This window comes from Leopardus geoffroyi, chromosome C3 (assembly GCF_018350155.1).
Source record: "Leopardus geoffroyi isolate Oge1 chromosome C3, O.geoffroyi_Oge1_pat1.0, whole genome shotgun sequence".
Taxonomy (NCBI): domain Eukaryota; kingdom Metazoa; phylum Chordata; class Mammalia; order Carnivora; family Felidae; genus Leopardus; species Leopardus geoffroyi.
This window is the reverse complement of record NC_059338.1, coordinates 42,745,404-42,768,064: the sequence shown is the minus strand read 5'-3', so window position 1 is coordinate 42,768,064 and position 22,661 is coordinate 42,745,404. Positions and strand designations below refer to the sequence as shown.

The following is a 22,661-nucleotide window of genomic DNA, read 5'->3' as shown; positions in this document are numbered from 1 at the left end:
GAGGTACAAAGATACAATAAACACCCAAGAGTTGGGGCCGGCCAGTTTGAATACATCATTCACTGTTAAGTTCTATGACTCTGGGAGACCATCAAGGCTATTGAGAAGGAGGTTCCTGTATTTGATAGTAGTCAAGCTGGATCAACCCTTGTTGCTAACAAGGGGTTAACAAATGGGTAGGAAGCAAGGTCAATGAGTCTTTAGTTACTTGCTCAAGGGCCTCCTGGGTCAGATGATTCACTCTGTCCATGAGCTTCAACTTGCCCAATTAGCTAGTCCTGCATTCATGAAGTTTGGAAAATCACCCTTATCACAGAAGGCTGGTACCTGTGCAGCTGGATGTGTGCCAGAAGCAGCACAGGTGAATGGTTTGCCAGTGCCATAGACATAACAATTAATTAATCACCCCACTCTCTCATGCTGAATTCTGGGATACCCAGGGGCTCCTGCTATTTCACCACAGCCTACAAAAGAATAGAGAGGAATCTGACAACACACCTGAAGAAAGCACAATCCCAAGAGATGGAAATACATCAGGTAAAAGGCTCACCTCTCCTTCTAGAAGACTGGTAGATCTCAGCCTTGGCTGCATACAGAATCACCTGGGAAGCTTTTAATTTTTTTATGTTTATTTTAATGTTTATTTATTTCCGAAGGGGAGAGAGACAGAGTGTGAGTGAAGGATGGGCAGAGAGAGAGAGAGAGACACACACACACAGAATCTGAAGCAGGCTCCAGGCTCTGAGCTGTCAGCACAGAGCTCGATGAGGGGCTCAGACTCACAAACTGCGAGATCATGACCTGAGCAGAAGTCAGACGCTCAACTGACTGAGCCACCCAAGCGCCTCAGACTTGGGAAGCTTTTAAAAATCAAGGATATCAGGGGTGCCTGGGTGGTTCAGTTAGTTGAGTGTCAGACTTCAGCTCAGGTTATGATCTCACAGTTCATGAGTTCGAGCCCCACATCAGGCTAGCTGCTGTCAGTGCAGAGCCCGCCTCAGACCCTCTGTCTTCCTCTCCCTGCCCCTTCCCCGCTCATGTTCTCTTTCTCAAAAATAAACATTTACAAAAGAAAAAATCAAGGATACAGGTATCCTATCTCTAGAAATTCTGATTTGCCTCAGCTGCCATATGGGCATCAGCATTTCTAGAAGTTTCCAAGCTGATTCTAATGTACAGCCAGGGTAAAGAACACTTCTGTAGATTCTGGAGGCCATGAAAGGTAATGGTGTCCTCAACTCAGGTGGCATAACAACTGAAGAAACTAAGAAACTAGATTTTCAGGGGCACAAAGGTAAGAACTGAAAGGTGCCTTAGAGTTCTACTTACTACTCCATTATATTCATTTTACAGATGTAGATATTGAGACCCAAGGTGGAAGGAGACTTTTCCAGAGCCAGAACTAGAAACCTCTCTGGATTCATAGCCCCATACCCTGAAAAGCTTAGGAACTTATTATCAGAACAATCAAATAAAACTCCCTGGTTTCTTGGCTTGAATTGAGGATTCTAAAAGAAAAAGGATCTTTTGATTTGCATTTACTGACTCCATCCCCAGAATACTCAATTGTTCTCAAGAGTGTATTTCTTAAGGTAGGGTCTGGATGGTTTACCTTTCCTACGGCCACTTAAGAGTCCAGAAAACATTTCTGAGACGTGTGTTTGCCTGAGCATCCATTCTCCCATATGCTGAAACACAGTCTTGGTTTTACACTTGGGAGAAGCCCAGTGCCTACTGAGTACAGTACTATCAATTCATAAAGTTCTCCAGCAACTCACAAGGGATACTCTCTAGCAACATTTCTGGGAAAGGAGAACATTAACCATTGTTCTGAATCATTGCTTCCTATTCTTGTTGGATCAGTGCTGATTGGCCTCTCTTCAACTTTCTCTTATCCATTCCTGCTCCTTAATTAAACCCTTTCTTATCAATCACAATCCCTACATCCAGCCTTCTATGCCCCAAACCAAGATGAACAACAAAACACATACTTGCTAGCTAATAAAAGGATGAGAAGCCCCAGAAAAGGATGAAAGGGCTAAAAGGAAGATGACTGAGCAGAGAGAGGGTACTGAGGGAAGAAAAGAGGAAATGTGATCAAAGAATCCCTGGATGTAGAGTCAGGAGCCCTGGGTTCATTGTCATTCACTAAAAGTTTCTCTTAGGTCACTGTTACTCTAATACACTATTATTCTGTAGTGCTAATAGGCAATATGATGGGAGGAGAGTAGAGGATAAAGGAGGAGTATCTATTGTTACAACTGAGAGAAGCCATTTTTGATGAAGCTAGTAATGAGGACATCCAACAATAACATCCAAAATGGAAATCCTGGCACACCTAGGAATACTTTGAAAGTGTCCAAAGTCAATGGAAATGTTTCTAAATTTTCAAGAACAGGAGCTCCATTGGCCTGAGAAGAACAGCTGAATTGGCCAAAAACTTGACTAAAAGATAGTTAATAAAAAGGTAGAATGTTCGCAATGGTGGCCTGGGGGTGAACACAGAGCTGCTTCTCCATAAATTTATTGTAAGCCTTTTCTACACTCTCTATTAGAGTCTAAGAGTCTTTTCTGTCCCCCGAACTCCCATTTCTTTAAAAATATGCAAAGGCAAAAGCATTCAGTAAGATGAAAATTCAAGAAAAAGTCATTAAAGTTGACTCCTCCACACCGTAACTTACAACTATGGGCATCCCAGAAAAGAGTAGACTTCTTTGAGGGCTGGAAAAAAGAAGTGGGACTTCACATGTTAATGTTAAAAAGAGAGTGAGAAATGGCATTTCCAAAACAAAGGTCCTTTGCAATGAAGGAAGTGTGGCAATGGAACTTTTGGTAAAGGGAAAATAAAACGGCAAAATGCCCCAATTCCAACCCAAGCTCACATTCCAATGACACAGAGCAAGATGTCTCAGATCCGTTTAATGATGGTCATGATGACGGATAAAAGATCTTTGTTCTTCTACCATCTAGTGATCCTTTACTCTTCCATAACCAGTGGGTGCTACAGATACAGGTAAGCAGTTCATAGTCATCCTGAAAAAATGCGCTGTTAGGGAAGAGTGCCAGTCTCTACTCTGACCAGAGGCAGTGTGCTACAATGGAAAGAGAGCAGCCAATGGAATTGGTCAGATCACATTTACCTGTGACCTTGTGCTAATCGTCAGTAATAGGAAAACAACAATGTCCACTTCACATGAGGTTAGGTTAAATGATACATGTCTCTAAAACACACTTAGAGTGTCACACAATAGGCATTTATTAAAGGCATACTGAGGAGTGGATGACTCTCTAGGCCTGGATCATGGTTCATATGGAATGTCAGTAAAATTATATGACAAAAATATATGAAAGTAAGAGAAAAGGAGAGATGATAACTCTTATGACTGTCCAAGATTGTTGTGAACCCAGCCTCTTTCACAGTAGAAGTGTGGATAGCTATTGGGACAGTTCTCATTTCCTACAATCTATTCCTTTGTTTTGCTCTTTTGAGCCTGTCTACTGATATTTGCAGCAGAAATGAGCTCAGTCTTTATGAGCCTGTATATTCAGGGGTGGGCATCTGGTACTCTCTAATCATCACCAGGGAAAGAGGTTACCCAGAGATTATATAACATCCTTATCCATAGAACTTGGGTGGGGGGGCAGATTATATAACATCCTTATCCATAGAACTTGGGTGGGGGGGCAGATAAAATAAATAAATATATACATACATAACTCTCTTTGAGAAGGGAATGTTATTTTGCCAAAAGGCTCAGATCTCTGAATTTACATGGGCCCATATTCCCCAGCCCTGCCTCCTCCTTGTGTTACCACTTCTACCCACCCACCCCACCTCCAGACAAGCCCACGCCCTTCAACTGCTCCTCATATCAACAGATCAGGAGAACACATGCATCCTTGTACCTCCATATGGCTCAGTTATTTCATAAATACAAATTCCCATGCAAATACAATCCAAAGTTAACAGAAAGAAGAGAAAATTCTTTAATATTCCTCAATTTCTTTTAAATCTTCCACCTGGTTTCCAGAAGCCAAGTGGTACATCCTACTTCTCCATTCACATCCACACCAGTATCCAGTGCCCTCAGGTAAAATGTCCTCTGGTATCCCAGTTGGATGCCTTCACCAAGCTCATTAGGCAAATTTCCAAGGGCTCTAACCCATGGAGGTTCCCCCTCCCCACATCCCTCTAATCCTCTCAGAAGCTTCCTCCACAGTTCAGGGAGTCCAATCCTGACTCCCTCTTCTGACAGAACAGAGGTGGAGACCCAGAATACACAGAAACCCAAACAGATAAGGAGTAGTTCACCAGAAGGCCAACAACCCCTTAGAAGGAAATCTGCTCAGAGGCCAAGCTTGGATTCTAGGATGGATCCTTCCACTTGCCATCAATCAAGCTATCTGAAAACTGTGGCTACCATCTTGGTACAAACAAAAACAAAATCTGTGTTTGTTTAAAGCTGAGGGTTCTGAATATCTGATCTGCTTTTATAAAAAGCTTGCTGGGAAAATTCCACATCGTATTGCTCCTGAAGATATCTTTTCTTGGCTGTAAATCCTAATGTGCCCTTAGGGGCAATATCAATATAAAATCGGTATGAGACACATGCAAAGAAATATAGGCTTTGATGTAGGTTTTTAAAAAACTCATCTGAAAAAAAAAAAAAGTAAACTCAGTAACTTTGAAAAGAAAAAAAGGCTCATGGAAAGACCCTCTATCTGCAGTTGTTGAGGGCCCGGGCCCCAGGCTTCCAGCTCTCGCTTGCTGTGTAAGTGGGCAAGTGAGTTAACCTCTCCACACCTTAATCCCCCAACTGTAGGATGTGGAAAACAGGAATGGGTATCTCTACAGAATTGCCATGAGGAATCAATGTAAGAGTCTGTGGGACAAACTTAGCACAGTAATCTGGCACCTCATAAATACTCAATAAATGTTAGATATTTGTTAACTCTATCAACATTAGCGCTGCCACTAATACAGATCATGTTTACAAAAGGCTTTCATACATATCAGCCTTGAAAGGTAGACAAAGTAGAGATAGCTATTTCCCCCTCACACCTGAAATCACTGAGGCTCAAAGAGGTTGCAAAACCACCGTGAGGTCACAAAAATGTTGGGTAATGGCAGTGCTCAGGTTGAAACCTGACAAAAGTCAGAAGAAAGGAGATGGTATTGTTAGAAGAACACTTAAGCTTAATGTCGATTTACCCAGAGTTAACCAGAGACTATCGATTAAGCTGTAGTCACAGCTATGTGCCAAACATCGTTCTAACATTTTATATGTATTATCCCCCCTGATCTTCTGAAAAACTCTATACAATACACCTTATAGGTTAAAAGTCCTATTTCCATTTTGTGTTTGAGGCATGTGAAGCACAGCAAGGTTGAGCAGCTTCCCCAAGGCACACAGCTAGGAAGCTGTGGAGATGGTACCAAGAGTTGAATCCAGAGGCCATGTTCTTAATGTTGACACTCTAATGCTTCCAAGCAGGGACTGCCATATCCTAATAGTAAGGTGATGCTTTCACCTTACTGGGCACTGGATTAGATGATGTCTAATCCCTTCAAATGCCGAGGTTCTAGGCTCTGACACTTCTATTTGCTAGTAAAGAGATAAAATAGTGTCTAAGCGAGTCTCTGGAAACGATATTTAGCGTGGACTTTGGAGAAAGTAGAATGCTATATCCTAGCCTAAAATAGACATGAAATAGTCATAAAAGTACGTATTGATTCAGCAAGGCATGTGACGAGAATATCTTGCACAAAATTCTTACTAAATAAAGAAATATAAGCTGGCTAAAGAAGAGTACGGGAAATTTGAGAAAAGCTGAACAGTTGATGGGCACTGACCAATGCACTAATCATAAGCAGAAGGGAGGCCCCCCAATTCTAATGATATTCTTATCAGTTACTCGAATGAAAACATAAAGCATATGTTTATCCAGTCTGCAGATGATGTGGAGCTCCGGGTAGAGAGCTCACTCATTAAATAGCAGAGTCGGAAGACCATGTGTAAGGGAAATCACTTAAATCTTAGACCACTGGGGTTCAAGATCACTGGTGGTGACCTTGGGCAAGTGACTTAATCTTCTATAGTTAAAATATAAATAATATTTCTCTCATTGGATTGCTGTTTTGTATAAATGCAGAGAGTCTCAAATTTGGTGGATACTCAATGAATGTTAATTCTCTGTCCCCACTTACAAAGAATCTCTACAGGAAGAGCTGTTGCACCAAAAGGAGATAAAATGTACTTGAAATAAACATGGAGTCCTGAATTTAGACTCAAAAATTAAATTGAGAAGAGAGTGAGAGAAAACTAACTCTGTCATCAATTCATATAAAAGATCCAGGGTTTACAGCTGATTGCGACATCAAATCAAGTCAGAAGCACAATGCCATTTCTAAAACAAAACGCAACAACTAAAAATTTTAATTTAAACAAATGTATTACATGTCAATGTTAATAAGCAATGCTTTGTGTTCTAGCAATGTAAATACTAATAAACAATGTCCTTTCCAGGGATTTTAATAAACCAGTACTAAAGCTTTGTGGTAACTGTTACAATAAAGCAATAAACCGGGTGCCATATGGGAGCCCAGAGGAGGGAGTTGGTCTTACTTTGCCAAGAGAAATCAAGGAAGGCTTCATGTAGGAAGTGAATGAGTATAGTCTTAAAGCCAGGAAGTCAAGGGGGGAGAAAGACGTTTCAGGCACTGCAAGCAGTAAGTGCACAGGCATGGAGGCCTGGGGGAGGCTGGTGCCATGAGACGTTAGCAGCCCACTGGAACAGTTGAAAAGAAGGTGAGTATGGTGGTTCAGGCACATTGCCACCATGTGTAGAGTAGAGCCCTGCACACCAAGGTAGGGAAATCTTGCCCGATACAAAGCAAACAAATGACAGAACCCAGATAGGAACTTAGGCTTTCTGACTCATTATCTATCTATTCTCTCTACCTCTGCTGTCATATACTGTAGCACTAGCCATAGGTAGCTATTTAATTTAAATTAATTAAAGTAAAATGCAACTGAAAATTTAGTACTCAAACATAATAGCCACACGTCAAGTGCTCAAGAGCCACATGTGGCTACTGCTACTGTAGAAGCACAGATAAAAACATATCCATCATCACAGAAAGTCGTAGTCTATAGCACCATAGGACCATTAAGTGAATGAGAAGTAGACTGGGTTTGTATTGCTTTACAGAATAGAAACAGGAAACAAAATAAGTAGGTGGAAGCTATAAGGAAGACTATTTCAACGTCCTACACCTCAGTGACAGAAGAGCATCTCATCACTAGAAGCTTGGTGGCCAACTATTACAGTGATTCCTGTATTGACTTAACGCTCTTTGGTGAGAATGCTTGCGTTTGACCGTGGCAGTACAGCTGATTCACTAGTGCAAACATATCTCTGTAGATCCTTCACATGGAGTTCCTGTCACACTTGAATCTAAAGAATATGATGACAGTTTGGAAGTCACTATTCCTGATGGTCCAGCATCCCAACATCCCAGAATGTGGGAATTTTTTAACATACTCAGCATTTTTAAGCTGTGATCCATGAACCCCCTGAAACTGAATGCAAATTGTATGTGTATTTCTTTCAGGAAAGAGGGGTGCATAGCACCAATCAGATTTCAATCAAAGTTGTGACCCCAGTACAGAAAGCAAATAAATGCTGTACTTGACGGACGTGGCAGTTGGCAGAATTGCAACTGAGAATTGCAACTTGGCAGAATCATCCAACTGAGTCCAAAAAGACTCAGGTCATTCCTGACTCTAAGGTTCTATAACCTGAGCATCTAAAGACCATCACCCTGCAACTGAGCAATTTCGAGTCAAACATCCCCTGACCTTGTTCAAGGAGAAAAGAGATGAGATGAGTATAAAAGGACATGGAAATAACCCAAGGCACTAAAGTTGGATAATTCAGTCAAGTCGGGGTAGGAAGAAAGAAGAGAATCTGTCAACCTCTTCTGGAGATGCCCGTTGGAAGCTCTCTCAGAAATCTTGATGGCTCATTTTCAATGACAGCCTACAGAAACAAGCACACCCAGTCGGATGGAATACCAGTTTACCAGCTGGAGAACTTGCCCAGTGAATCCAAATCTTGCTGAACTATCAATCCATTTCAAAAATTAGGACTTTTGTTCTAATCACCACCTGACAATATGACAATTGTACCAGGATTCATCTCCAGGTCCTAGAGTATTTATAGAGCTGAAAGGACTGATTTCTAGAACAATGCAGGGATTCCTCTGTTATCTGGTGTAGCTAGAGAAGGACACTTTGGTCAATTTAACAAAAAAAGTGATTAAAGAGCTACTTTAAATAATCAAAATGGATTATAATTTGCAAAATCTCTGAACACAACAAAGTGCACACACCATTCAAACCAAGCTGATCACAATGTAACGAATGCTTCATTGGTAAAATCCAGAAAGCACTATGGCATTTTGTGGTGCCTGGGGGGCCACTGGAACAAATCTCAATTGTTATTATACTACAGACCTCTGTACCCATTAATAAAGAGCTCTATATAATAAAATGCCAGATAACAAATACTGTGTAGTTTTTTCACAGTCATTATTGGGTAACATAGAAACCGAAGTGGTTGATACCAAGATCGTGAGGTAGCTGAAGTTCGTCTTTCCAACCTCCAAATTCCCATTGTAATGACCCCACCAGCCATCCTGTGCCCTCACTACCTCCTAGCAACCTCCTCTCCCCACACTAGGGCCACACCTGTTCCTACAGGTCCAGGTCACTGCAACACTAGGCACATAATGTTTGCAACACTGGGCACATTGATGTTTGTTGTTAACCAAGAGTAACCAATTAATTAATTCATCCAACATAATTTTACCAAATGCTCAACATGAGCCAGTCTTGCATTAGATGCTGAAATTAAAGGGGGAATGTCCAGTGTCAGTTCTCAGAAGAGCCTGCCTTCACTTATAAGGTGTTAATGCCACGTATTAGCTACTATATCACTGCTCCCAAGATCATCTGTATTTTGACAGAGAAGTCCTGAAGCGTCACTATCTGAACCTAAAGGTAGCAGCAAGGCTTCAGGCTGGAATATGAGAGAGAAATTTGGGACGAAGACTCTCCTCAGTGATTTATAAAACTGGCCTTCTCTAAAGGCAATGCAGGGCAGATAATGAAACCGTGTCAAACAGCGGTTCTCAAAGTACGGTCAGCAGCATCAGTGTGAACTGGGGACTTGTGACAAATGCATATTCCCAGGACCTACTTCACCTTATAAGTGAATCTGAAACTCTGGCCATAGGGCCCAGAAATCTGTATTTTATGATGCCTTCAGTAGATCCTGAGTGCCACTAAGCTAGAGAACCAGTGACATAGATAAAATGGGCAGTGCATATGTATGACTTCGACACAAAGAAACAAGATGAGGAAATTAGCCTTGATGCTGATGGAAGTCACCTGCTGGAAGGAACAGTCTCTGACAGAATAGTAGCAAAATAGTTCCCAACAACACACAGCTGGAAATTGCCAGGATGCTGGTGAGTGACTGTTGAAAATCCATTTCATGCTTTTTGACTCTGACCAGCCCCATGAGACAATGGTGTGGAAATTGAGAAAGAGGCACAGAAAGTTTGAAACACTTCAAACCTACACTAAGTTGAAGGTTGAGAAAGGCTTATGAAAACTAATCTCCCTCCCTGCATTGGTTTTCAGAGCCTCTTCTCTGGGTCCACAAGGCACACACAGTGTCTGGCATCTCAGCCACAGAAATTACACCAGAATCTAATTACTACAAGCCTCAGTTCTTGACATTGAGTAGAGAATTTCTTCCTTTCCCCTCTAATCTGTTACCCACCAATCAGCCACATCCTCTTCATCCCAGCTATATAGACACCCCACTCCCGGCTCTACTGACAGAAGCCTTTAGAAAGCTAAGGCATACATCTGACACAGGCTTTCCAAATTCTCCAGGGATGGGGAGAACAGAGGCACCACAAATGCAGCATGAACAAATGCAGCAAAAAAAAAAAAAAAAGTAGCCTCAAAATTATGCAGAGTTGCAACAGCAATTCAAATCAACCACCCACAGGCAAAAAGACCACACTTGGCACAGGTGCCATGCACAGCCTCTCCCTGAAGCCCTGCACTGGCTGGACCGTAGGAGCCTGTAGCTGGAGCCTAGCCTGGAGTCACATTCCCAAGCCCTGCCCACCTGCGTCAGGGATGAGCTACCACTTTAAAAAAGAACCTTTTTTTTTTTTTTTTAATATTCTAAAGGACTAAGAGTGGAACTGCCTAGTCCTACAAATTTGGAACTCAACATGCAATTAAAAAAAAAAAAGGCACTCCTAAGAAGTACCCACCGCTCTGCCAGGGGCAGGGTGGGAAGTATCGTGGATAACTGACACGTTTTAGTCATTCAGTGCCATTCTCCTTAATCTGGCCCATTTTTCCTTCTTAAGTACACACCTCCTGGCTGCTCCTTGCTTTCCAGAAACAGTGATATGGGGGGCTCATTGGAGTTTATAGCCAAAGACTGGCCAAAGATACAGGGAATGGAAGATTAAGTAAACATACCTGGGCTATTCAGTGAGCAAAAGTAACCACAGCCATCCCCCGAAAGTAGGACTGACACATAAGAGACCATCAGGTTGGAGGAGCCTAAAAACTCGGTGCTGTAATTTCTGCCCTTAAGTAAGAGTGATGCTGGCAACGAGCTAGTGAGCCCATACACAAGTCCTCTCTGTGCAGGTCCAGAATGCTTGGGAGGGGAAGTGTTGCCACACGTCACTGGCATTTCTATCCCTCCTCGACAGGAACTGCTTAAAAAAATTTTTTTTGATGTTTATTTATTTTTTGAGGGGGCGGGGAGAGAGAGAGAGATTGAGAGAGAGAGAGTGGGGGAGAGGCAGAGAGAGAGAGAGGGAGACACAGAATCTGAAGCAGGCACCAGGCTCTGAGCTATTAGCACAGAGCCTGACATGGGGCTCGAACTCATGAACTGTGAGATCGTGACATGAGCCAAAGTCAGACGCTTAACCGACTGAGCCACCCAGGCACCGCTTTTTCAGATTTTTTTAATGTTTATTTATTTTTGAGAGAGAGACAGAGTACAAGCAGGGGAGGGGCAGAGAGGGAGACACAGAATCTGAAGCCAGTTCCAGGTTCTGATCTGCCAGCACAGAGCCCAATGTGGGGCTTGAACTCATGAACTGTGACATCATGACCTGAGCTGAATCAGATGCTCAATGGACTGAGCCACCCAGGCACCCCCAAAAGGGACTGCTTTAAAAGCCATGCAGCGGTGCAGATGACAGAGCGGATGGGGAGTGGTACACATTAATTTCAGTACCTGCTCACCCTTCCAAATTCCTATGTGAAGTCCCACTCAAATTTGAAAAGAAACAATTACAGAAGCCTCCTGAGCTCTATGGTTCAGCATTTATTAGCGTAAGACCTGGGATGACAAGAGCGTTCAGAGTGACACGTACTTGGGGGACATAAATATCTCCTAGTTAACCATTTCTCTGAATAGAGGAGGGGAGTAGCTGCATATTTATGGGGCACCCACATGTAACAGGACTGGGTAGGAGGCAGTCATTATAAAAGCAGCAAGAAAAAGCATGTGAAAAGAGAGCTCTACCCCCCTCCCCAGCCAGCTCCCCCACTACCTTTCTTTGTGTCCTAGTCCCACTGCAAAAAACAGAGGATGTAGACGAAAAAGTCCATCTGTGAAGCCGGTCCTCGGCAAGAGACCTTGCTTGTATCCAAGTAGACAAATAACCTTCCTTTTCTGAAAATCCTAGAGAAAACCCACACATATAATGAATTATTCACAAAGGCTGAACCTAAAAATGAGTGAGGGAGAAATACAGAAAGATGGAAAAGGGACAGAAGACAGCAGAAAGAGAAAGTCTCTCTCTTTGAATAAAAGGGTATTCATTACAGTCACGTCCAGGTTCCCTCTCTCCTGTCTGTGTGGTCAGTGAGAAACAGAGTGGCCTCTGATAGCTGGCTTGCATGGCTGGGCTTTTGGAGACCCGAAGCTTCCTGTGCAGCCTTGCAAACGACAAAAGGGAGGCTGCTGGGCTGCTGGTGGAAACCAAGGAGTCAAGGGTTTGCAGGAGTTCTGACAGCTTAGCGAATCTTGACTCCGTTTTATTTTAACTAAGAACATGAAGATAGGAGGAAACCAGATGTTCCTATGAAGAGGGGGGAAGCTGCAGAGATTGGGGGGGGGGGAACCCTACATTTTATACAGCAGCAGCTAAAAAGAGATCAGCAATTCTGGATGGAGCTAATAAACTCCAAAGTCTGAATCTTTCAGAAGATAAAAAAGACCTGTGCTCATTATTTCCCTCCTCCTCCTTTAATTCATAGTGTGCATCCCGCCTGTTACAGGGAAAGCAAGTGGAGGGAAGAGGAGACATGGTGACACGCAAGCCAACAGACAAAACTATCGCATCCAAGATATTTTCATCTCCAGCCTCCCGTCATTTCATTTCTGTCAAACTCCTTCGCTCCAGCTCGCTTTCCAGGCTGCATCCCAATGGCAACTGGTCCCCACGACAAGGCATAGCCTGGTTTCCAGAGGAAATGAAGACCTTTCTCTAGCAGCCGCAGGGCCAGTGACAGTCACTGTCTGCTTCACTGTCTGCATCTGTGCCCAGGTACACAGAAGATGCGAAACCCTTCTGCATTATGTGATCATAGGATATAATTACAGACTCTGTCCTTGTTAGCTGCCACCCTCTGCCCTAATCAAGGCACTCTGACTCATGATCCATTAGCGTTACATCAAACCTGAAATTCTTGCCAAGATTACAGTCTACTATCCTGCAAGGTGCTGTATATTTACAGACAACCAGAACAGCAGAAAAGTTTATGTCAAAATGGGAGATGTGGACACTAAAGCTTTTAGTAATCCTCACCAAAATCCTCCAAAATAAATGCACATTTTTCAATGGGAAATTTACCATAATAAAGCACATAACCTCTGACCCAGAGCCAGAGTCTTTTGAGACTACAGTGAAATTCTCTGCAACAAGAAATCATGGATGAATATCTACAAGTTCATTACAATGAGCTTCAACATCTCAGCGGCTGCAAACACATTTGATCTTCCTACTTTAGGCCTTGTACATTTCTGCATGAAACATGTATTCCCCTGCTGAGATGACCCACATCATCAGTGGGGAGGAAATCTCCCACTGCCCGTCAATGGCACAGAGTCCCCAAGTCAGATATATTTCCTCCTCTCATCCTCTGACCTAAAAAAGTACGAACAAGTGTGGGGCATCTCACAAACCATGAGGGAGACATTGTATGTGTCTATAGAATAACTGGGTCTGGGAATGGAAGGGTTAGAGCTGGTTAGCATATGGCAGTGAATGTGGGATGACGCTCGGAGCAGCCAATTCCGTGAGGAAAAGAAAATCCTTTTGTTACATCTATTAGATGAGCAAGAAATAAATGGAAGAATCATATAGAATGTAATATCACATTTTAAATCAGATTAGCATTTTCAAAAAGGTTATGGTATCCACTGCAGAAAAGAGTGCCATAAGAAAATAAAATTATCTCCCTATGCAGATGTAGCTTCCAAGAAAAATGAAACACATTCAGAGTGGGCTGTAACTTACCACCATCTTTCATGCCAAATCAGGGTTATTGTGGGCATTTCTTTCCATAAGAACTAGACTTCCCCTATTAAATAACTGGAAAAGATTACCCCACCCACCCACGCAAGCCAGAGAATGCTACAAGTATAAATTAAATAATTCCTTTCACTTAACTGATCTTTTCAGGCCAATTTGTTAAAGACGAGTAATAGGCAGCATGAAGAGAGGCTAACACAGCACACAGAAGCGTTCCTTCCCTCCTAGACCCACAGTGACTTTCTGCAGCCCATAAAAGATGTGTAAGTCTCAGAGACATAGTGCACAAATAATCAAAGTCCTCAAGCATGTTACATGTTCCTATGTCAGTTCAAAGCAGGAGGTCTTAACACATTTTCTGAACAATCTTTCTTTTTTCCAAAAATCTGGCCCTTACAAACAGTAAAGAAGTGCTTCCCAGACTTTAATGTGCGTACTAACCACCTGGGGATTTCATTAAAATGCAGATTCTGATTCAGAAAATCTGAGGTGGGGCTCAAGGTCCTGAATTTTTAACAGGAACAGGCCCCCAGATGATTTGGTTGTTGGCTCTTTGCTCTTTTTGAGAAGCAAAATCTAGAAGGCACGCTTCATTTAGAACTGAGACCCCTCTCTTCAGGGATGCTGAAATTTCTGAAGGACCCCATTAAAATAACAGCTGGTGTTTACTGGGTAATTAGGCAATGTTCTACAAACTGGACGTTTACTACCTCATTTAGTTCTCCCAGTAACTCATTATTATCACCCTCATTTTACAGATAAGGAAACTGAGTCACGAAGTAATGAAGTAACTTCAAGGTCACAGAGCTGGTGAAGGAACGGGGAATTTGAATGCAGACAGCCTGGCTCCAAAGTTTTACTGGTTAACCACGGCTCACAGTGCCACCCAGTAAGAAAAAGGGAGTGATTTCAGGAAGCTGGGTGTCCAGGTAGGAAGGAAAGCGAGACTAGCATCTCAGATGCAGTACTGGAGAAAACGCAGAACCCAAAGAAGCGCAATGTTTCCACACGGTCACCACCAGAGGGAATATATATTAGACAGTCTCGCTGTACAGCCAGGAGGGGGAAAAAAAGCAAACATGGTGTATTTTAAATTTTCCAACCAGGCTTCTCTACACACCTTAGCAGATGTTCTCTGAACACTGTTACAACAGCCTACACGCTGAAGAACCACTGAGAAACTTCCAGCTATGGGGATAGAAGAGGCCACTGGGACCAGGCTCTGGGCCAAGGCAGAGTACGATGCTGAAATCAACTCCCCATTCTCTCCTTTGACTCTCTTTGGTCCATCCTGGCCAAAGACAAGGAAAGGGCGGAGTAAAAACCACTGTCGCACCTTGCGCTCGCAACGCCTGGCAGAAAGGCGGTGTCTTTGCAGCGGAAGAGAAAACGTGAAAAGCGCCAACCGCGTAGTGTGGACCCCGTGCTTCACTTCCCAACCCCCGCCCCCCCCCACCCCACCCCCAGTCTGGGCCCAGCCGGAAGTGCCCGAGGTGCTGAACCGGGATGATCCCACTGCCGAGCGCACGCCTGGGGAGTTTCGGTGGCGCTGTCCTAGGTGCCAACGATGGCTGCTGGCACCCTTTGCCACCCGCGGGGTGGATGGGCGGCTTTGTCTACCGCCAGGAAACCGAGGGGCGCCTCGGTAAACACGACCCTAAGAGAGGGGCACGGTAAAGCAGCACCTGGAGTGTGGGGAATTTTAGAGAACTGTAGAGGCGGACAGAGGAGCGGAGCCCCGCGGGAGGAATCCGTAGAAACCTGACTAGAGGAGTGTTTGCTGCCGCAGCACGCAACACAATGAGATCTGTCCGCTTTGTGCTGCGCACCGGGCAGGCGGGACTGCAGGGACAGGACCCTTCCTCCTCCCCAGTATCCCCACCCCTAGATACGTTTAACTCAGCACGGAATGGCCCTGAAGCACTCTGTGGGGGTGGGAGGAGGAGGGGAGCACAGAGAGGAGGAGAGAGGAAGCCCAGCCAGGGGTGGTTGTGGGAGGATCTGAGCAGCAGCAGGAAGAATATCTGCTTCGAGATGCTCCTTCGTTTCTAATGAGGGGTGCTGCCTAGAAGCACCATGCGCCAGCCAATCGCAGTGCTGCTGAGGCAGAGAACTAGGGAAGAAGGAGGGGAAGGCCAGAGACTGGGGTGGGGGTAGTAGGGAGATGCCCAGGCCCTGGAGGAAGCGAGCCACGTGCCTCACTGATACTAGAGACCCAATGCAGCTCCAGCTGTCTCACTGCTGCACACCTGGAGGGTGGGGGTGGGGAGAGAGGAGGCTAGAGAAGACGACTAGGGGCCTCCTTTGCAGGTACATCCTTCCCAAGAAATTTCTTTCCACAAGCATCAAAGTCCCATGTCTCCAAACCTACTCCCCTATTTAAAGCCATGCCACTGGCTTGCTTCCTACTAAGCACCCTCCCCACCAACCCCCAACTCCTAAAGACCTTGCCAGGTGCCCAAATTCTTAGTGAAGAACAAGGCGGTGAGATGCCTAATCAGCAGCCTGTATTTGGTGCACTTGATTAAACCTGCAAAGAAGCTCCTTCTATGCCTGTTCACCCTGAAACTGCCACCATCAGAGACACCCCCACCAGCTCTTTGTGGAGAGCAGTTCCTTTGGAGGTAAGGAGAGACAGACGGCTTGCACATCTCTGGGCACAGCTGATGAATTCAAGCCCAGCAGATCAACCTGAATCTTGGGTACAAGGAGAGCACTCAGCTGAGTCAAACATTCGGAGGCAGGAGTACCCAACCCAGGACTAAGAAAAGGATGGACTCCGATGAGCTGTTCTTTGGCTGAAAAGAAAACTCCACTCTGAGCTGTCTGGGCTGTATCATTAGAGATTGCCTCTGCTGACACATTCATTCACTCCACTCTCAGTGGAACTTAAACTCAGTCCCCAGAGTTAGCTGAATCCCCAGCCAAATGGCTGTTTTATTTGTCCATTTGTCTATTTGTCTACAGGGTTTTGGCCCAGACTCTTGAAGCTTCTGAACTGATAAATCCCCTCAGGGAGCCTTGACTTCCCCACAAGCAGACAGTGCAGGTGTCTTTCCAGAGGGTGGGGATGCAGACAGAGGGGGTATCTTTGAGGGAGGAAAGGGGAGTATGAAAGAAAACCCTGAGATTTGGGGCAATCCATTCTACGTGAAGGGCCTGAGGGGGCCTGAAAATCAGACAAAGCCCAGCCCAGAAAGGGGCAGACACAGCAACACCATGCACCCAGGGACACCAGAGATTTCCACATAGGAAAAATCAAAAACCAAGTCTTACCTTGAAAAGCACTAGTGCCCACACTGGTCTCTACAGACACCAAGCTTGCCCCTCAGGTGCACCGAAGTAGAGTGCACTCCAGCAAAGGGGCAAATTGGCACCAGGAAGGGGATGGGGGGATAAATTCCATGCTAGATTTCCCCCCTTACCGGAAGAAATGCAAAGGGAGAGAGGGGAGTTATGGTGGGCAAGAAAGGATATGGCCAATCGATGAGCTTCTTGGCGTATTTCCTGACAATATTATCTTCTCCGAAGATGAACAGGGATCTGTTGACGGTGAAACAGTTCTGCCGGACGGGAATGGGGTTGTACAAAGCCATAGTCCGCGCCCTCTGCGCTTTCGACTGCTTGTAGGCGGCCGCTGGCCCCGAGGCCGGCACCGGGGTTCCTTGCCGGTTCCTGCTCTGGTCCGAGTCTCCATCGCCCGACCCCGGCCTGCCGACCACCGCCTCCCCGAAGCGAGCCATCCTGAAGTTTAAACAGACAGAAGACACACAAAGGTGATCGTGGCCGGACACCCGCACACAGCAACAAGCAGAGAGACACGGAGACTCAGAGCCGCATCCAGACGAGCACGGGGGACCACCGCCTCCAGGGAGCCTCGCGAGCTCTTGAGAGAGGCGGCGGCAGCAGCAGCCCCGCTGCTCTGAACTGTTGAATCTAAATGCAACCTCTGCGAAGCTCCATTCCTCAAGGAGGAAAAAAAAAAAAAAAAAAAAAAACGGGGGGAGGGCTTGGGGGTGCTCAGTTTCTGGAGGCAATTTTTTTTTTCAAAATGCCAGTGTGTGGTGGCATTCGGGGACTGAAGAAGAGAGGGGTGGAGTAGGCTGCTCTTCAAACATAGCTCCTCTTCTGGCAGACGCACCACCTAGTTCTGGAAGAGAGGCAGGCACCGGCCCGCTAGGTAACAGTTTGGTGATTTATTGGGGGTGGGGGTTGGGGAGGAAGGGAAAAATGAAAACAAAAGAACTTAAAAAAAAAAAAAAAAGACAAGGACGGGGTTATGGTGACATGCTTTATAACGCCAGCCCCGGCAAGTCCATCTAAGAAATTCCACAGCCAAGACTTGGGTCTTTAAATCTGCCAGCACAGACGCATCCAAAGGTTGACAGAGAGGGAGGGGGGAGCGATACTGAGGTTCCTGCGCAAACCGCAACGCCCAAAATATCAAAAGAAGAAGTCAATCCAACCGGAGAGGGATAAACGACTTCAAAGCTCCTGCGCTTGGGATAGAAGTTGAGCAGCCTCCGGAGAGCAGCGGAGCCCGAGTGCCAGCATCCTGCCGGAGCGCTCGCCGCCGCCGCCGTCGCCGCCGCCTCCCCGGATCAGCATGCAACAGCGATCCGCGGCTGCGCCGGGGCGAGGGCGGGAGCGGGCGGGCGGCGAGCACTTGGGCGAGGGAGGAACAGGTTGCAGACGAGCCTAGCCGTGGCCTGGCACGGGAGTTGTCCAAGGACCGAACTTCCTGCCGAACGGCTCGGCGTCTTCTGCCACCGACAGCCCCACTCCGGGAAGCAGAGGAGAGGTGGGGAAGGAAAGGAGAAGGCGAGGAGTTGGGGGTGGGAGGGGGGGCGAGCGGAGCGCAGAGGCGCAGCGAGGAGCGCGTTGGAGCGCCTGGAGAGGCGGGGGCGGGGCCGGTGAGGACAGGAGGGGCGGGGATGGAGCCGGAAGGACCCCGGCCGACCGCAGCTGCAGGGGCCTGGGAAGTGAGGTTGGTTTGGCTCATAGATTTATTTAGCCAGAAGGTAGCGGGCCACCTCCGCAGAGGTCCAGCAAGAGTCGCCTCTCCCGCAAGTAACGCCAGAGGAGAGAGGCAGGCGCAGCTGGCGGCGCGGCACGGTCCCCGCAAGAGAGCCGAGCCCAGGCCCGGCGGGGGCGCACACGCACGCGCGCACGCACTCGCGCCTTCCGTCCCCGCCGAGGCGCCGGCCGGTGCTGTACCCCGCTCAGTGCCCGCTCAGGCGGGTAGTCGAAGCCTTTGCGCCGTGCGCGCCGCGCTCCAGGGCCCGGTCGCTGCTTCTCCACACCTCCCAGTCTCCAAGGAACGCTGCCCAGGGATTTCCGCGGAGAAGGCAGCACCCTCTCCCTGTCTCCCCACTTAGCAACCCGCAGGCCCCGTGAGGCACGCTGGGACCACTTGGGGGCTCCGCACCCTGCTGTTGGTGCCAGCTCCCCGCGGGAGCTTCTGCCCTCCCTAGGCAAATGCGATCTGGGGCGGCTTCTTGGGTTCAGCTCCGGAGGAGCCCTGCGCATCCATTTCTGGAAGAGTGGCCCAGATACTGGGGCCGGCGATGATAGTTTGGGGCTAACACTACCCTTCTCAAAGTCTTATCAGGAGATCCTCCCACCCACCCCTTTTACTCATAAGTCCGCTCCACAGACTTCCTCAAACCCACCCTGTTAATGAAGAAAAAAACAATTAGTATCTGAGCTGCGTTAAGTGGGAAAGGTGGACTCCAAGGCCCTGAGAAAGAGGGTTTAGCAACCACGCCCTTGTCCACAGGTGACTCAGTGGTTTGAACGGAACACAGGTACCAGCCGCCCCCTTCCATGTCTCCAGTAGCTGGAACACACTTGCCTCTGCTTTTTTCCAATCTCAGCCTCAACACACAGCTCTATCCAAATCCTCCCCACATGAGCAATGTTAGAGAAAAGGAAGGGGCGGGTGGCTGAGGAAAGAAACAGAGTCTGACCAAGGCCAAGAGGTTGGGTGAATGCAGCTTCATGTGTCTGAAAGGCAGTGTGTCCCTGTGTGTGAGATTAACTGAGGGGAAGGGAGAGGACATCTGAGTGAGAGGCACGTATGTTCCTATGTGTATGTGTATGTGTCTGTGGGCAAGGCCACGTGAGCACTGACACAAGGTCTACTGTGTGAGAACATATGAGAACATGTGTGAAGGGAAATTCTCTGGGTACTGGAAACCCAAAGGAATGATGTCACTGCTGCCTTTGGGATGGCATGTTGACCTTTTGATTCAGGGTAGCCTGTTTCAGACCAAATTACTACACAAGGTGTGTCAGCTCTAATTATTATTTTGATTTCACATTACTGCCTTACTCTGTCATTCTACCTACCTTAATTGGAGGGTCCTTTTCAGTCAGATACCTAGTCAGAAGTAAAAGGGAAGATGTTGCTATGAACCATGAGGTCCCTGTTCGTCACTCACAATGGTCACAAGTGGTCGTCTCAGTAACCCTGCAAACTGTGTAGATTAGAAAGGGCTTTCAGAAGTGAGCAAACCCGTGCTTTCAGGCAGAACCATAATCCATAGTACAAAATTCATTCAAATCAATCATCTGATAAATATTTTTGAGCACCAGACACTGTTGGCACTGAGGATATAATAATGAACAAAATAAATGATGACCCCCAAAAACGTGTCCTCTTCCTGGATTAAATTAGATTCTATAACCTTACCGACCAGAGTGCCTGAAAGACCTCATTCTCAGAGTACGACTTCACCCCTGTCCTCTGTGTCTGGGCCTTAGCAGGCTTCAGGGTGGTGTGCCCATTTGTTAATGCTCAGAGGAAGCAGGGTTCTCTGAGCTTTACCTCCTGGAAGAGGTTCCTGGAAGATCTGGAACACCCAGACTTGGGTCTTCAATGTCACCCACTCAGCAGAGAGGCAGTACTAATTCTGCTTCCTCTCTCTACAATGTTCTGTGTTCTCTGTGGCTGCTGTAATTCTTTAGAGACCTAGGATCCCCAAGACAGGATATTAGACTTGGAGATGTGTAGCCCCAGTGGAATTGAGGCCTGCCTTCCTTGCATTCTGAGACAGCAGTCACAAGCACATGTGTTGGGGATAACGTAGACTATGCCAGCGAGTATGAGCTCCTCTGTAGTGAGGTTATAAATGGGGAATTCCTGGAGGGTGCAGCCCAAGGGGAAAGAGGCAAGCATGACGGTATAAAAGTCTTTGGTAATGGACTTGGTCCGAGGGCAGTAATGCTGAGAGGGAGGCATACACTCATATTTCACCACATCTACCATCCCCCACCCTACAGTCACAGCTCTTCAGACCTTTGAGATCTGTGACTCTCTAATGCCCCCATTCTTCCAGCCCCCAGAGGGCTAGAATTTTAATGGCCGAATTACATTTTATGTGTTTTTAATAGTTTTCAGCTTACAGAAACCTCACAACAAATCTCTGAGATCAGCCCGCTAACCCATGTATTATGACCCTGATTTGGTGGACAAATTAGCAGTTTCAGAAACATTAAGTAATTTTCCCTGGGCTTCTAACAGATCTTCTGACTTGCACTTTATGGCTCTTTCTAACACCCAGTCTAATCTCTTGTGGATGGTAAGAGTGTAATTCCAAATTTTTCACTGTCAAGAGAAGAAACTCTACACTCACACTAAGCCCATGGGAATTCTATGCTTGCCATCCTCAATTTGGATTTGATCAGTGGCCACACGTTCCTGGGACCATGCTGGGAAGATGCTAAACTAAACACATCTATTGCCCTCAAGATCCAGGAGGATCCTTAGAAAAAAACAGGTCATTGCCATGATGCTCTTCATAAGGGAACTTGGTGGGAATTCTCCTTACAGTGTCCCTCTTTCCAATGTATTAAAGACCCACATATGGAAATGCAGAAAATCAGCATTTGGTCATAACTGATTGGAAACCGGTTTCCTAAAATCGCTTTCCAGCCCATGAGGAACAGAGGCCATAGTTCCCTGTTGTTAGAGCACCATCTACTGGTCATTTGTGAGCACATCACTGTGAGCTCAGGTACTTGGCAGCCCAGCACCCCCCAGATATTCCAGAGCCTAGGTAATGCCTAAAGAAGTGACCTCTTGTCACTAGCCCTCTACTCCCATGTGGGACTTTGCTGAGGTCCAAGACCCAAAATTCACTATAATACAACCAGCCCATCTCACAGTATTTAGAAAGTACAGCCCCACACACTGGGCACAAAGTCGACACACTGCATGCACATGCACATGTGTACATGCACACATATGGACAATACGCACACAGTTAAGATGGTGCAAGCAAATGTTTTTCCACCTGCATGTTTTTCGGCAAGCAGTCACCTGCAAACTAGAAACCCAACAGGGTCTGAGGAAGCAAGTGAAAAACTTCCCTAGATTATTAACCCCATATAGATGGTTTAATCTCAAAGCTTTCACCCTGTAGCCCCTCAATTCCAGTGTACCATCCAAAATGCAAGCAGGAGGGAAGGCTACTGGTAGAGGGTCCCTCCAGTTACCTTTGGAAAAGCGATGAAACCAGTTGGCTGCACTCCCGCAGACCAGGAAGGCCATGGGAGGTTGTACTAAGATGGACAGAATGAGCATCGCGATTGGAGAGGCACTTAGCCTATTCCCCTCATTCATAAAGCTCTTCCCAGATCTGTCAGGCCTTGGGCCATCTTCGAATGAGATTTTAGCCCGTCACTGCGGAGTCGGTAAATCTAACCTCATCCAAAATGCGTGTGCCCCTCCCACCAGCCTGGCTTCCTCATACCCCACCCCCAACCCCGCCCCCCAACAATTACACTCAGATAACTTATGCTTAAGCTATCAGAGCCCCTTTTGTTCTATTTTTCCCCCTGTTGAGCTTTTCCAAGAAATAGACTCTTATGCAAAGCAGTGCTCTAAGGAACATAATGCAGAGAGGATTTGGGAGTGGGTTCTTAAGAAAAAAGTTGGCAGGAGACCATGTGCAAATTCATTGCAGAGCAGAGGAGCATTATGGCAATGCAGACATCTTGGGAA

At 46.3% G+C, this 22,661-nt stretch overlaps 1 protein-coding gene across 10 annotated transcripts in view; it reads right to left on the bottom strand.

Annotated features, from left to right (window-relative positions):
* CACNA1E (calcium voltage-gated channel subunit alpha1 E) overlaps window positions 1-22,661 on the bottom strand; it is a 497,854-nt gene that overhangs the window by 298,175 nt on the left and 177,018 nt on the right. For all 10 annotated transcript variants that reach the window (XM_045452580.1, XM_045452585.1, XM_045452576.1 and 7 more), the window contains exon 3: window positions 17,132-17,398. In XM_045452580.1, coding sequence (XP_045308536.1) covers window positions 17,132-17,398 — 267 coding nt within the window. The remainder of the gene's footprint in view (window positions 1-17,131; window positions 17,399-22,661) is intronic.